This window comes from Leptinotarsa decemlineata, unplaced genomic scaffold (assembly GCF_025532065.1).
Source record: "Leptinotarsa decemlineata unplaced genomic scaffold, Ldec_3_MD MMD2_P_RNA_scaffold_5, whole genome shotgun sequence".
Classification (NCBI taxonomy): Eukaryota; Metazoa; Arthropoda; class Insecta; order Coleoptera; family Chrysomelidae; genus Leptinotarsa; species Leptinotarsa decemlineata.
The window spans coordinates 23,207,358-23,222,869 of NW_027412532.1; the positions used below are offsets into that span (position 1 = coordinate 23,207,358).

The following is a 15,512-nucleotide window of genomic DNA, read 5'->3' on the forward strand; positions in this document are numbered from 1 at the left end:
TAAGGTAGAGCGAGTCTTCTAGAGTGATATCAGTTGTTTCAAGACATCTTACTACTCGGTTTGGTATCGCAAGGCGTCTGATCAAATGCACAAAGTGTTCATGTCATGTTTTCTAGAATTCCTTGCTGTAATCGATCCAGGCGATTATTGCCCTGAGTAGTTTCAATGAATTTGGCACCTCTTATTATTCACAACGGATTCAATATCTCCCGGAGCATACGGCAACACCGGTGTCTCGTCAATTCCAAAGGAGAGCCGAAGTTGATGATGGAGCATAATAAGGGCCACGTTATTTCCGTGGATATACGCTGAAATCGCATATGTTAGATATACTCCCAGAACATGCTTATACATGTTCAACAACAATTCAGTGACAGAATTGTAGTCACCGCGTTCAGTGTCGAAAATAAAACCAAGTTCATCGGCCCCTTGGGCAGCTGTCTTGAAGAGAAATGTACAAGCGATTTTTTTTTACGATCGTCACCATGAGAGGATCCGAACTCTTGAAGACTTTGCTGGCGCCAGCCAACTACTCAAAAGAGTAGAGTAAGATCGGAACGGCAAGCATGTTCGTGGAAGCAACATTGTTCTCTCCCGACAGTTCCGATGACCACATCTGTCAACATATTCAGTTTTTGGAAGTGATTGTTTTCTCCCGACAATTCCGATGACCAGATATGTCGAAGTATTCAGTTCTTGGAAGTGATTTCCACCCCAGATGATGTAGAATGCTTTCATCTATGAACTGCACATGCTCACCGTACATCGGTCTGTTTTGAGATATATCGTTTTATATTTGTCTGCTCCCAATTTCATACCGATAGCATTCGAATTGTAAGTTCACGCCACAGGAACCACTTTTTGAAAATACTTTAATTAGATTAACAGACTCTATTGAAGATTTTTCATCGAACTTTTTTGGGTATTTGTTACCTTCTAAAATCTGAAAAATATAAAAATTAGAATGGGTAACTTTATACAAGTGTAGAAGGGCAAACTTTTAAGTTTACCCCGATGAGTTACTGCGTAAAAATCAAAGTATATTTCACAAAGAAAAATCTTCTATTTATCAGTAACTTGTCGTATTTAACAATTTTGCCTATCAAAAAAAATATTAAGAAATAATACTTATCTTTTACGTTTCGGAGGCCAAAATCTGCCTCCGTCTTCAGAAATGGATAAAAAATTCGAATATATTCGCAGTTATTTCTTTTTTGATATTTCATTTCTTTACTTCTTCGACAGATGTCAAAGAAGTTTTGAAATATGAAATTATGTCAATGTTTTTGATTGACAACTGAAACATTCGATGTATTACAAGGTACTCTCCGATATCAGTTTGTTGGCATTTCGCCACTATCCAAAGTTTTCTTCAAGATAGGTAGCCAAGTACGGTCTATTTCTAAGGAGCTATTCGAGATACAATTTTCTCCAGACATGAGAATATACGCTGATTCTTTTAGCTTACGTCTCTTAGAATGAGGCTCATTGGTAATCATTCTTGTCCTATTCCATTCCACCCGATGTTCACCGTCTGATTTCAAAATGTGTTCTGATAATTTTGATCCTGTCAATAATCTCGATGTTCATTTTCACGCACTTCCAATGATCTTGAGGTTTCACCAATGTAACTTTTACCACAAGAACAAGGTATTTTACAAATACAATTTTTTGTTTTTTCTTCAGTGTTGTTGGGTTTTGTATGTGTGAGTATAGATCTCAGTGTATTTTTTGTTTTGGAAGTAGTTCTAACATCATACCTATTTCCAATTCGTCTTATTTCTTCAGATAGTCTTGAAATGTAAGGTATAACGTTAGTTGTGAAAGGTGTCGGTGGATGTTGAGTCGGTAATTGTTTAGTTGGATGTTGTTGAATTTGTGAAGCTGTTTTTAAGTTCGTTTGGTTTATGATTGACTCTTTATTTTCTATTGCATTTATCGTTGAATTTATGAACGAATCTGGATAAGCGTTATCTTTCAAAACAGATGTAATTAATAATATTTCTTTATTGAGATTTTCAGTTGAATTGCATATCGTTTTAGCTCTTTTGTAAAGGCAATTAATTATACCTTTTTGAACACTCGCATGATGATTTGATGTATAGTGAAGATATTTGTATGTGTTTTCTTCCGATGAACATTTGTATCAAGTTGATCTGATGACTTCTCTAGCATTACATTACATTAACATTTGTATCAAATTGATCTGATGACTTCTCTAACATTACATTACATTAACATTACACAAAAATGACTTTCGTTTACTATTCAAGATGTTACTCTTACGAAGCTATTGACAGAACTGGCCCGTAAAGATGGGATACTTTTGTAACCTAATTACACGCAACATTTTGTTTGTTGATGTGCAAGCAAAAAGGGGGATTTTATATACATTACTTCTACATCCCTAAGATGAAAATGATACATTGCCATTATTTTCATCAGTACTTTCTAAGTAAATTTCGGACATTAACTTGTTCTTTAAGGCATTCATTAAAACTATTTAAGTATTTGGAATTCAAATAATATAAGACAATCAAAACCATGATAGAAATAAAAATATACAATAATAATAAATAATAATAATAATTGTAATTTATTGAACAAAATTACAATTTTGCTCAACTGGCTATCGACCGAAGTCCTTTTGCCCGTGTAACAAAATTGCTTTGAAATAACAGCTTATTCACAATATAAAAAAATATTTATATGAAAATAAAAATAACAGTGTTTCTGTTAGGTGGTCAATGTCGTACTCTTGCATGGGGGTTTCTTGTCACAGCATACTTTCTAATGATATCTATATTGTTGTTTTTTCTAACAAACTTCCGAGTAAATTACGGTAGTCTTTCCTCGGTAGGGATAATACTAGTGAGTTGGTACAGCAGAGGGTTTGGAGGGTTGTTTTTGGGGTTATTGGTTATTGGGATGCCTTAATCTTGTTATGTAACTTATGGCATTTGTTTCAGATACTTTAATTGTTTTCAAAGCCCTTTGTTTGATATTGAGAAACAGTGGGTGCGAGTATTCCATAAGTGGACGACAGATTAGTTTATATATTCGGCTTGCTGTTGATATGTTTGCACCTATAATACATAATAAATATTATCGTCTTCGAGATCATGGATGGGTTTCCGTTGTTGAATTTTTCTAATTTGTTCAATATGTCGTCGATGCTTGGATTCAGATATCTATCGTCAATTATTTTCTTGTTCAGCTTATGATAGTCAACAACTATGCTCTATTTTTTCCAGAGGCATCCGTTTTCTTTGGTATAACCCATATTGGGCTGCTTCAAGCAGATGATGATGGTCGTATTATTCCGTCATTTGACAGTTTCCGGATTTGATTATTGTCTTTTGCTTTATGACAATGAGGAAAATGATAAGACTCAGTATGAACTGGGATTTTTTCTGATGTTTCAATTCCATGTCCTGTTTCATTTGTGAATGTGAGTTTTTACTGAGAATTGACGGCAACGCATTCGTTATCTTAGTAATAGCACCATGTCTGTCAATTTTGGTGAATCATGTTCTGTTTTAAAAATTTCAAAGTATTCTTCATTTATCTGGAAAGTGAATTCTTTCTTCAATAATGCCCGATGTTTTTGCATCAATCTATATCTGAGCTCTAGATATCTCTGACTTTGCCATTTATATAATGCTTAGGATATATTGATTCAATGTATCGTCAGAACGCTATGATATTTTTTATAAAATGTATCAATGGCACTGATGAACATTTCGAGAGTATCTGAAGATTCTTGGTTTACTGGTATAGATGTAAAAAAATGAACGAATGTAGTAAGCTTTCAATTGCAGTGTCAGTCGTATTGTTCATCAAATTCATCGGGAACAATCACCCAATAAATCTTTCAAGTTTAAATACAGTTGATACTCAAAGCTGGAGACAATATCTTTTGAATTCGAGCTAGCTAGAAAAATATTTTTGAAACATTATCGTTATTTGAAAAAATAAACACTTCCTATAAACTTATAATTTAAACCATTTACTTCCTCTGCATCAGCGAATGTTACAAGCTTTTTCTGTTCTATCACTCAATAAAAGCACTGCTTGCTAATTATAGAATGTGAATAATGTTGAATATGCGTTTTCTGATTCGCGATTTCTATGTAATTCGATTTCAATTTCTTTTATTCGTTTTCATTCCTAACCTACTTGATTCCTATAGAGAAAAGTTTCATTCAAGCCGTTTTTGTTTTAGGTTACCTCAGTGCAAACAGTTTCTCAGGATGCCATCCACCGAGAACAATCAGAATTTGCACAACATCCATAATTGAAAATGCGAAATGTTCATGGATGCGAGAGTCTGCGGGAGTATATGGAGTGGAACCAGATTTGGAGTGTATCAAAGCTGATAACACAACTCATTGTATGATGGCTATCAATATGAACGCCGCAGATGTTGTGATGGTTCCTCCTGATATGGTCCATGAAGCAGTCGAGTAAGATAAACCAAATATTTGGATAGATGAATGAACATATATGAACATAAATGAAATAAGTGATACATAATGAATATTACTGGAGCTTAATTGAAGATAATCACTTTGATGATCACTTGATGATCACTTGGTGATCGAAACACATGTCGAGGTGTTAAAAAAGGTTTGGTGTTGGGGAAAAACTCCAGTAATATTCATTACTACGCCGAATATTCCAAAAAGTACATCACAACTAGGTGATACAGTTACACCAGAATGATGACATGAACATTCAACAAATACCCTGGTAAAAATATATCGCGCGTATTTCAAATCAAAGTTCCATCATAAGGCTCTCGGGTACTACTGGATCCTGCGGGAGAAGGGAATATTAAGAGCAGATAATTGTTGGTTCACAGATGGATCAAAAACACCTTCCGGTTCTGGTGCAGGTGTTTTCAGTCGCAGACCCAGAACAGAGTTATCTACCTGCCTAGGAACTTATGCGACTGTTTTTCAAGCGGAAATTTACGCTATTGAATTGTGTGCGGAGAGATTGGATAAATCCAACCTCACTCACAAAATATTCTCGGACAGTCAAGCGGCGTTGGAAGCTCTTCGCTCCCACCGAGCAACGTCTAAATTGGTAGCAAACTGCCAAAAAAGACTCTCCTCGACAGGAATACTAAACAGATTGTCTCTGGTCTGGATTCCTGGCCATACTGGCCTTGAAAGCAATGAAGCTGTTGACTCTCTTGCAAAGGAGGGTGCTGCAAGCGGCTTCATTGGACCAGAACCTGTCATTTGCATCGATTTGGGCTTTGCCAAACAAACGCTTAACACCTGGATGGCAAGGAGAGTTATGGACTTTTGACAGAATCTTCCAGGATTGGCTCACTCCAAGGCGTTTATTCCAAACAGTTGTTGGACTACAATAGGGATGAACTACGATGTCTAACAGGCCTTCTTACAGGTTCCTGTCATTTGAATCATCACATGTAGAGACTTGGACTGTTGGAAGACAGTGTGTTCTTTGAGTTAGGCAGATCCATACTCTCACCATCTGACCTGAAAGACCACTCGCCATACAAACTAATTGGCTTCGTTAAGAAGCTGGGTTTATTTGGCCGAGTGTGAATAGGTGTGAGCCACAATAAACCCCTATGGGTTGCGGTGGAGGGTCGAATAGACCCACTCAATTCAGACCTACTATTGGGGATCACAATTTCTGGATTGGTTACCAAGCAACTCTAATATTTCAGCTTCCTAGAAAATGCTAAAAACAAACTACTGAAAGAAATTGTCACAATTGCAACAAATCGACTTGTGATGTACTGTTTGGAACCTTTAGTGTAGTAATGAATATTATTGGAGTTTTATCCCAACATCAAATCGTTATTTCAACACTTTGACACGTGTTTCGATTACCAAGTGATCATCTTCAAGAGAAAGTTCAATCTTCCTCTTGAAGATCGAAACACGTGTCGAGGTGTTAGAATAACGATTCGGTGTTGAGATAAAACTTCAGTAATATTAATTGCAACAAATCGAGAATGAATAAAAAAATCCCCTGATCAATTTTTCAAATTCAACAATTTTTCTATTATTATTTCATATTCTATCATGAAATATCTACCTTACGTCGCGGATTTCTAGACTTTTGTTTTGCAATATTCTGAAGTTCTTGTTATCAAACAAGATATTATCAGAGTAGTTGAATCTATAAAATGCTCAAAAATACAATAAAAAAAATTGCTAGAATATCATTAAATTTCATTTTTATTTTTCACGTTTCTCAAATTTTGTTATGTTTATATTTGTGTAGAATTATTAGAATAACGTTGTGCTGCAATCTAACTTTTTACAGCCAGTTGCTGGAAAATTTTTAAGGATTGTTTATATTTTTCACGTTTCTCTAACTTTGATATGTCGATATTTGTGTAGAATTATTAGAATAATGTTGACTTGCTGCAATCTAACTTTTGACAGTCAGTTACTAGAACATTATTGAGGGTTGTTTTCATGTTTCACGTTTCTCAAATTTTGATATTTGTGTAGAATTATTAGAATAATGTTGACTTGCTGCAATCTAACAGCCTGATATCTGTATCTAGGAGAGTACATACTAATGGTACGAGAAATATTTTGGAGTATGGTATTATCCGTAATGGTATCATCCAAGGAAGTAGCCGCTTCCCAACAGAAATTTGACAAATTCTGCAAATTGGTGTTTGAATAATCCATTTTTTCAATGCCAAAGCGGTAGGAATTTGAAGAAACCAATCGGTATCACCAGAAGACAATGCTATCATGTTTGTTTCAGAATGCAGCATAATCAGGATTTGTAAAAGTTCCTATTTGATAAATAAGTACAATCCAACTCTTAATACGAAAGACATCATACAGAATGACCCTATCTAAAACAGAAATCAGTTATCAAAGTAGCTCCATATTTTAACACACCCAGAATTTTATGGAAGACATACAATCACATTTCTCGACATAGCTTTTGTGAAGATATCAGATAGCTACAAAAACACAACAATCAGTTGAAACTTTTTAAAATCTGTTTTTTCGTTAACCAGCTGTCACCGCCTCATGAACTACAACCCTCATAAAGTCGACATCTTGTGCGAGTTAAGGATTAACGGGGTCTTACCTTTTAACTTGCGATTCGTATCACACAACATCAAATCCGGTTTTTTAATTGAATGGCATTTTACATAAATATGTTTGGTACGTTTATCGGGTTTGATATTTTTCGTTAATCGATTGGCACTTGGATTGTCAAAATGTTAGTTTTCATTCCCGGAAGAAGACACATGGAGAATCAACCAAATATTCTGATTGAGTTGTAGATTCCACAACAGTTTGAATAAGTAATAAATGACCTTACTTACCGGTCTGTAGGTATTTGTGTAGTTGAGACAGGTGAATATTTGGAATTGTATTCTTGGAGGACATACATAAATTATTATTCGTGGCCAACAGATGAGTTATATTGTGACTAGTTCGACAAGTGTTTTCAAATCAAATATTCAATTTTCTATTTTATCGTACGTTTTGAAACGTATTCCATAGTCTCTTGTTCCATTATCAGTTACCTTATGATTTAAGCTTTCAGTATGAAATATTACATTCTACGAAATGTATATAAGATGTTTAATGGGCAAGAGTTTCAATATTTTTTTAAAATATTGATGATTTGACTGAACAACAGAAGTATTGCTCAGTATGTTGGAACCACTGGTGTTCAGATGTTCATATCAACATTGTCCATTTTAACATTGTCAATTATTAGTAACCATTGGTATGATGTGAACAAAATATTTGGAGATCAAGAAATAGACTTTCACCTACCAGTCTATTTCATTGCCAGTCGTTACTATTACCGAAATAACCCATCAGGCAATAAAGAACTGAGTAGTGTTTCACGGGTGTTATTATTAGATTAATTTTGTTGACAACATTCAATTGGTGATGACGTAACAAATTCCTTGACCAGTTTAATATTTAAAACATCATTCACTTCCATTTAACGAATTCATCAGAAGTCAGTGAAAGTTGTTATTCAATCCATTCCGTTGCCTCTACAAATTGTTTTTTTGGAAATATAACTCTACCTTGCTTTGAGGTCGTTTCTTATTGTTCCAACGTGTAAGTGATATTCACTAAATTATGCAACTAATAATTCCTAATATGGAAAAGTGATTTGAATGACCCAACGAGGATTGGGCAAGAGCGAAGCTATACGATTTTTCAGTAAAATTTGTTGTCGTGTCGTTAAAAATCAAATGTTGGCTCACAGAATATCGTTAGAAAATTTTGGAATCTTTCTGGTGATTCATATAGATTATATTTCTCAGTTCTTCTGTTTTTCGTTAGTTTCATTCCCTGTAGCAAGAACGATTTTTTGAAGATCATAATACACAAGAAAATAAGTAAATGAAGAGTTTTTGAGATGTTTAAAAGTATTTTTCCTGTAAACCTGCTATCGTAATTTGTAATCAGGTAACTTGTCATATTCTCTGTCCTAGACGTCTCTCGATTGTTGCCATATTGAGTTTTGTGTTTCTTCTCCCGCTTCTTTGCAAAATCGTCAAAAAAAAATGACAATCGACTTTACAACTTTGATAGGTGGCAAACAAATAAATGCAGCATTTTCTGAAAATGTTGAAATCGAATTGAATTCACAGATTCCATTCAAATATTTGTATATGTATATTGTGAATATTTAGCGAATTAATAAAACATTGAATTCATCTCAGAGAAGAAAAAAGTAATTAGGAATATAGATCGGGAGCCCGTGACAAAAATTTTGGCCCCATTTTTTACCGTCTGCCTTTTTCAGAGGACATATTTACAGACACAAGCAACAATATTATGTGTTGAACGATTTTTTTTTCCATGTTACACATGTATAAACATTAACTCTAGTTTGCATAAGAAAAGCTTCTTAGACTACCATTTTACTGTCTGTCATTCATGCGACTGGAAGGCTAGGTTACGCAACCAAAAAAAAATTGGCAGACGGTTGAATGGTGTTCTGGCTAAAGCATAAATTTTTCATTTATTCAAAAAAATGGTTGACTAAAATCAATTTTTAATGTCTGCCAAGCATAGCTTAGACTAACAGTGGCATGAAATGAACGAATTTTCACAAGGCAGACGGTTTGCCGGTGTATTAATAATTTTTAGGCATAAGTTAATTAATTTTTTTTTACAGTGTCTCTTAACCATTTTTTACCGTCTGTCTCTTGAACGTAATACAGTTCCATAATTAAAATGTACTGCGACAACTGTTGGCAGACAAATTGGCAATGATTTAAGATTAAGCAGACGCGAATGAACTTGCAAAAAAATTAATAACTTCTACCAACATTTCACCATCTGCCATTATTTTCTTGCAATATATATGATTATAAAGTAGACTAATTGTCAATTGGTAGACGAGTTAACCGTGTTTATACAACTGAAAAATATTTTTTTATTTGCAATAAAAAATGTATTTTAGTTTCCAAAATCTTGTCTTGAGAGTTACTCAACATTTGGTGAAGTGAGCGTGCAGTTTTGAAAGCTTCTTTTATGTATAACTCCTTGAGATCTAATCCAATAGTAAATTTTGGTTTATATGAAACAACAGTGAATTTTGAATCATTGTCTTTTTGAAAAGCTAAATATCAACGAAGATTCACGAAGACAGCGGAAAAAGATTTCCTTTTATACTATGTAGTGATATGTTATATCAATATTTGGCTCTCTTCCTGAGAGTCGAAATAAAATCTTCCACCGTATAGTTTTTTGTGTAAAAATCACTAAGTCCGTGGAAAGTAATGCTTCTAATTCAAATTTGCTCAGGAACAGATAAGCTCAGAATGTGGACGAAGACTTTTCTATAGCTATGTCCTTTTGATGTCGATAAAAACAATTGTTGACCTGCTTCATGCATATTTTTGCACATAGTCTCCGAATACTTCTTGACGAAGACCACACATATTGATTAGTTTTTGTTATTGAAATATTTTAAAAGAATTAGTATTCAAATAAATCTAAAATATCTTTTTCTCGCAATTTCACATACTCAATTCCTCTTTGAACTCTTACGAATCAAGCATCATCATTAATTACCCTGTATTTCCAGAAAATACAATTTGAAAACCCTCTTCTACGAAACGGTACTCGAATCGGAGAAATACCTCACTGTTGCTGTCACTCGTCAAGGTGCGAACATCAACAGCTTCGAAGATTTTCGTGGAAAAAAAGCCTGCTTCCCAGTGTACGACGGTGTAGCATGGAATACCGTTAAAAACACACTCTTCTCTAAGAAGTTGATCAAATACTGTCCACTAGACCAAGAAATGGCCAGCTTTTTTGGGCCGAGTTGTACACCCGGCCTACCGGAAAAGGAGGGCGGAAATCTGAAGAAACTCTGTCAGCAAGAAGACTTCAACGGCGAGTTTGGAGCTCTCCATTGTTTGTCTAGTGAAGCTGGGGATGTGGCGTTTGTATCTAAGAACTCCATTAGGAAGTTCACATCAGGTAAATTTTCAAGATATTATAGCGTTCGATGACTGTGTGAAGTTTTTATGGAGTTTTTGAGATGAATAATTGGGTAACTGGATACAAGATATTAACATTGAGCTACAAATATTGTATGAATACAATCGATACTATCTATTTCATTAATATAATTGTTCTGTACTCAATTATTTCAATGAAGATGAAAGTTTAAGAATCTCAAGTTTTCTATTAAGAAGGCCAAAATAAAATATGAGGAACTAATTCAGATGATTAATACCCTTTTGTTTTCATTAGAAAAAATGAGGCTTAAGATATTTATCAAACCGTATTTGCTTTGAAAATCTCAATTTTAGGAAGTTGGTTGGTTTGTAATTGTTTCATAATTATTAGATCAATTGAGCTCTTCCTGTGATTTTTCTAGTTCCGAAAGTTCTGAATACCTCTTAATATCCAGTATCCAGTATCGCGTAACGAATGTTTCGAATTCAACTCAAACTTATGAAGAACAGAACATCACACAGTTTTCCATATCTTGCACTTATTGAAAAGAAACATAAGATAGTATAGTTTTTTTACGAAAGAGCCGATCGATACCCATGTCAGTGTTGCTTTCAATAGTTTCAGTCAATTTATCAGGACACCTAATATGAAAAATAGATTGTTCTGCAACCAACATTACTTGTGAAGCCATTAATGGTTTTCTATACACAAATTATCTTGATTTGTATGGAGTATTATTGTACGAAAGAAGTGTGATAATGATGATTTCCCCATTTTTTGTATCAAGATGGACTAGTAGAAAGCCAAAAATTATTTTCTCATGATTGATTTTATAAACTGAGCGTATATTGAGATTTCAAAAATGCATTTTTTATTTGCATCACGGCTTCCGCTGAATACCTACATAAAACATATTTTGATCTTTGTTTCTATACTTCTATGTTCTTCATTTCCTTCTCTGATACTATATGCATATATTTCAAGGTTTTCATTTAGTATTCCAAACTATAAGTGTACATTTTTGTACTTCGATGAGTTGCCTTTGAAGCTTTTGAATTCATTCCACCTAATAATAGCCCTTACACATTAATATTTATCAATGAGATGATTCCTGTATGAGTTCAGAAATCAAGTTGATTGGGTAACTAATCGATGGCATAGGAAGACGGCAGTTACCTGAAGGTAATGTCACTGAAAAAATTGTAATTGAAATATGAGCTTAACTGGTACATCGGAGTGAAACTTCTAGTACTTATATGTAAACTGTTGGTATAAGTTGACCTGTCGGGAATCAAATCCAACCACCATATTGAAACCAGTGCCAATTAGTGGTTCTATAAACTAACTTTGTGGACCACATAACTAAAGAGCTCAAAAACTTTTCAACCAGATGACGCTATTTCCATTTGCTGTCGATATCATTAGTGATACTAAGCTAGGAGTAGGCAAGAGTAAGTAGTAGGCAAGATGTAATTCATTGGCATCAACAGAAAATTCTGATATTTGATCTGATCGCTTTCATCTACATAATTTTCTGTTGTTCCTCATTCATGATGCAATCTTGACCACTCCTTACGAAAAATTGTTCTTGTTGAGAATATATCATTTCAAACAGTGAATGTGTTATTCGGCTAGTACCACTTATGATATCTATATGTTCTAAACAGCGCTGTCTGGTTTCGGAACATAAACCAAAAATACCGAATAAACTTCAACTGGTTTCGACCCTATTCTGATTCGACATCAATGAATCGGAATTGAAAATCGATCTACGCAATAGATATTGTGGAAAGCATTGAAAGATGAAACAAATTGAAAATGAAATAAGTATCTATATAATAAGTATGAGGAACAAATATATAATGTAGAATGCCGTATTTCTGACAACTATTGACTTTGTATTGTCTTCATTATCCCAAGAGACAATAAATGTTTATAAATAGAGATTAACTAAAACAACTGAAAATATAAATTCAATAAATTAGAAATATTGAACAAGAAAACACAATTAATTGATATGAGCAGTGAACGTTGAATATGTTAATAGGGATTAAAAAGTAAAGTTTGAAAAATTATTAATATTTCAATAAGAAAATACGAGTAGAATAACCAATAAGTCAAATGTGAAATCTTCCATAATTAATATAAAAATATCCAGATGCTTTTGGTTAAATTAAAATCTTATAATCCTGTATTTTTTTTATTCATTGAATACTTTTTCGATTTATTTTCAAATTTGAGAGTTTCAGATTTTTTCATTGAGTTGAGTTGTAAAGCAGCCTAGGCTGACACTTCACCTTTCCTAAATTTTTGTATTTCATTTTTTATATTATGTCGATGAAAGAAGACGATTATTATTATTATTATTAATTATATATTATTTCATGATGATAAATTGATTACTGCCCAAAATTAGATTTTCAATTACTGACTGAGAATAATTTCGTTTGTCTAGTGTTATGATTATAAATATTATTGATTTCTATGGAATTTACGTTTGAAATTTTTGATTTAATTGTTATTGAGTGAATGAAACAACAACTTTTTTCATTTTATAGTGTTTTCAAAATTTTTGGTTTATTCAGTGTTGGTTCTGGAAATGATAATTTATGTATGCATATAATAGTTTTATTAATTGTAACGGTCTAAATTTACTTGTAAATATTGTAGATATTGTTCGTTTATTTACTATGGAATCGACAGAATTGTCATTTATTGATGACGAACTTTTCGTCACAGCTAGGGACACATCTGGTTTGTCAGTGTGCCCAACCTACATTTTCAAAGAAGTTGTTACGTTTCAATTTAGCCCTAGATCAAACTGCTCTTATGTGACCTTTCAAAAACACTACCTTTCCTTTTAAGATCTTTATTCAGAGGATATTAACAATGTAATTCAGTTACAAGTTCATTTTATTCATTTAACATCATAGTAATGGGAATCTTCCGTTCCATAGAAAACCATACCTGAAATGTATAAGAATAAATGTATGCTCCCTGACTAACTGCTTTGACCAGTACTTACGCATTCTCCTATTGCCAATCGACGTTGGAGATCCGAAATTCCTCGCTAGGTTGAAATAGTTGTTATTGTTTGTTTCTCAGTTTTCTTCACCTATCATTTTTTTTCAGCCGTTGTCTGCCGTATTCCCTATACCTTTCCGAGAATATTTCTTGCATAGATTGTTATTCATCACTTCCAGAAGGTTTACTGACATATTAGAGCCATATCGCCTGAAAAACAATATTAGTTACCTCTGGGTTTCTGAATACTGTTTGATATTTTCGGTAAATATTCTGCATAATATGAATGCTCTAATATTTGTACTGAAAGGGAAGGTTATGGCGACTTACCTTATATGTTTCTATTCCATCGCATGAATAAGGATTGGTAAATAGTTGAAAATAGGTTGGAACAATATATTTTGTAAATATTCGTAAACAAGGTTAAGAGACAGCTGTTGGTTGACATCTGCCGAACTTTCGTAGTGTCGTTCCGTCGACTTACACCGAACTAGTTCTACAGTTGTTCACGGGTGAGGGATTGATCGGTTACTCAAGTTGTCAAGGGTTGTTTTAGGGTTGCATTGCTTTGAGAAGGAGTTTTGATGGGTCATGGACTTGTTGATGATGTATCAAGTGGCTGTGGAGGAATTGTTAGATTTATGATGTTGTGCACAGCGCCCCTTGGTGCTTGTAGTGTAGATTGGATGCACTGTGGCAACAACTGGTTAGCTGTCAGATGTGGCAGTCGCTTAGTATTTGGAAGTTAACCTTCGGTGAGCTTGGTTCGGAGTTCAAAGGGTATCATCAGACTGATTGTAGGATATATTTGGTTGTATTTGTGCCATCCTTCACGGGGATTATTTCTACAAGTCAGGATTGTAAAGTGGAAGACTGATTGGTCATTTTGGTGTGGATATTTGCAGTCGGAAACTTAAGCTCTTTTGAGGATTTGTGGTGGTTACCGAACTCGTGCCAGGTGGGAGGATTTCCGAAATTAGGTATGTCTGAATCACTGTCGCATCTCTCATGTGATCTTAGCTATGATATCACTTCTTCAATTCTACAACCTTCGTTTCTCGTCTCTAGATTCATAAGAAACAGAAGGCCCTCAGTCACTCATCAAGTCCCAGTAGGACTTCCGTGCAGAGCACCGCACACGAAGAAACGTATAGAAAACCCTTGGCCAGGGTAAGAATTTTACCATTAAATGTGTTTTTGATGAGTTTAGTAATTTCTGATTCCATCGTTATATCTCAAATGAATATTAGTATTGAAGAGAGGTTTCAACACTCATTCAATTTTATTGATTTTTACGGATCATATGGTTATACAGGGCACCCAAAAATATACTCTTGTTATCTTGCTACTTTGCTTGATGAAAATATACCAGGGGTATTGATTAGTCAAATAGTCCTATTGAATGGGGGTTGAATCTCACCTTGTTTCATCTGATTCTGATTGAGAATTTTCTTCCGTAGGGTTTTTCTTCCTGCTTTTCTTTTCTTCCTGTTTTTCTTCCTGTTTTTCTTCCTGTTTTTCTTCCTGTTTTTCTTCCTGTTTTTCTTCCTGTTTTTCTTCCTGTTTTTCTTCCTGTTTTTCTTCCTGTTTTTCTTCCTGTTTTTCTTCCTGTTTTTCTTCCTGTTTTTCTTCCTGCTTTTCTTCCTGCTTTTTTGTCTTCGTCAAGGGTTCCTGTTTTCCTTTATTTTCTTTCTGGATCTTATTTGGTGATCCATTACTGGTCCAGCTTGTCGTGCCCTACAGGGTGATCTATCTTGGTGGTGCTACAGGGTGATCCATCTCCGGTGCTACAGGGTGATCCATCTCCGCCATACTACAGGGTAGCCTAACACCATATACCGGGTGGCCCAAAAGGAGCACGCAAGTTATAATTGATTTAATTGAATATTTGTGATATACTGAGATATTTGAATAATTGTTGCCCTTATGTTTATTGATACCTGTTGATATAGTGTTTGTTTATCGTTTATTGATTAAGAGTTTGTTATTGATACCTGATTGACATAGATATTTGTGAAACGG

General features: G+C 34.2%; 1 protein-coding gene and 1 long non-coding RNA gene across 2 annotated transcripts in view; one reads left to right on the forward strand and one right to left on the reverse strand.

Annotated features, from left to right (window-relative positions):
- The window catches only part of Tsf3 (Transferrin 3), a 69,024-nt gene that overhangs the window by 44,741 nt on the left and 8,771 nt on the right, over positions 1 to 15,512 (forward strand). Inside the window, exons 8-9 of the mRNA XM_074169706.1 lie at positions 4,226 to 4,466; positions 10,087 to 10,484. Of these exons, the coding sequence (XP_074025807.1) occupies positions 4,226 to 4,466; positions 10,087 to 10,484 (639 nt within the window). The remainder of the gene's footprint in view (positions 1 to 4,225; positions 4,467 to 10,086; positions 10,485 to 15,512) is intronic.
- LOC141480019 (uncharacterized) lies at positions 13,320 to 14,995 on the reverse strand. Its single transcript, XR_012464116.1, has 2 exons — positions 13,821 to 14,995; positions 13,320 to 13,700 (listed from the first exon to the last, which is right to left on the reverse strand). It is a non-coding gene; the product is annotated as an uncharacterized lncRNA (long non-coding RNA).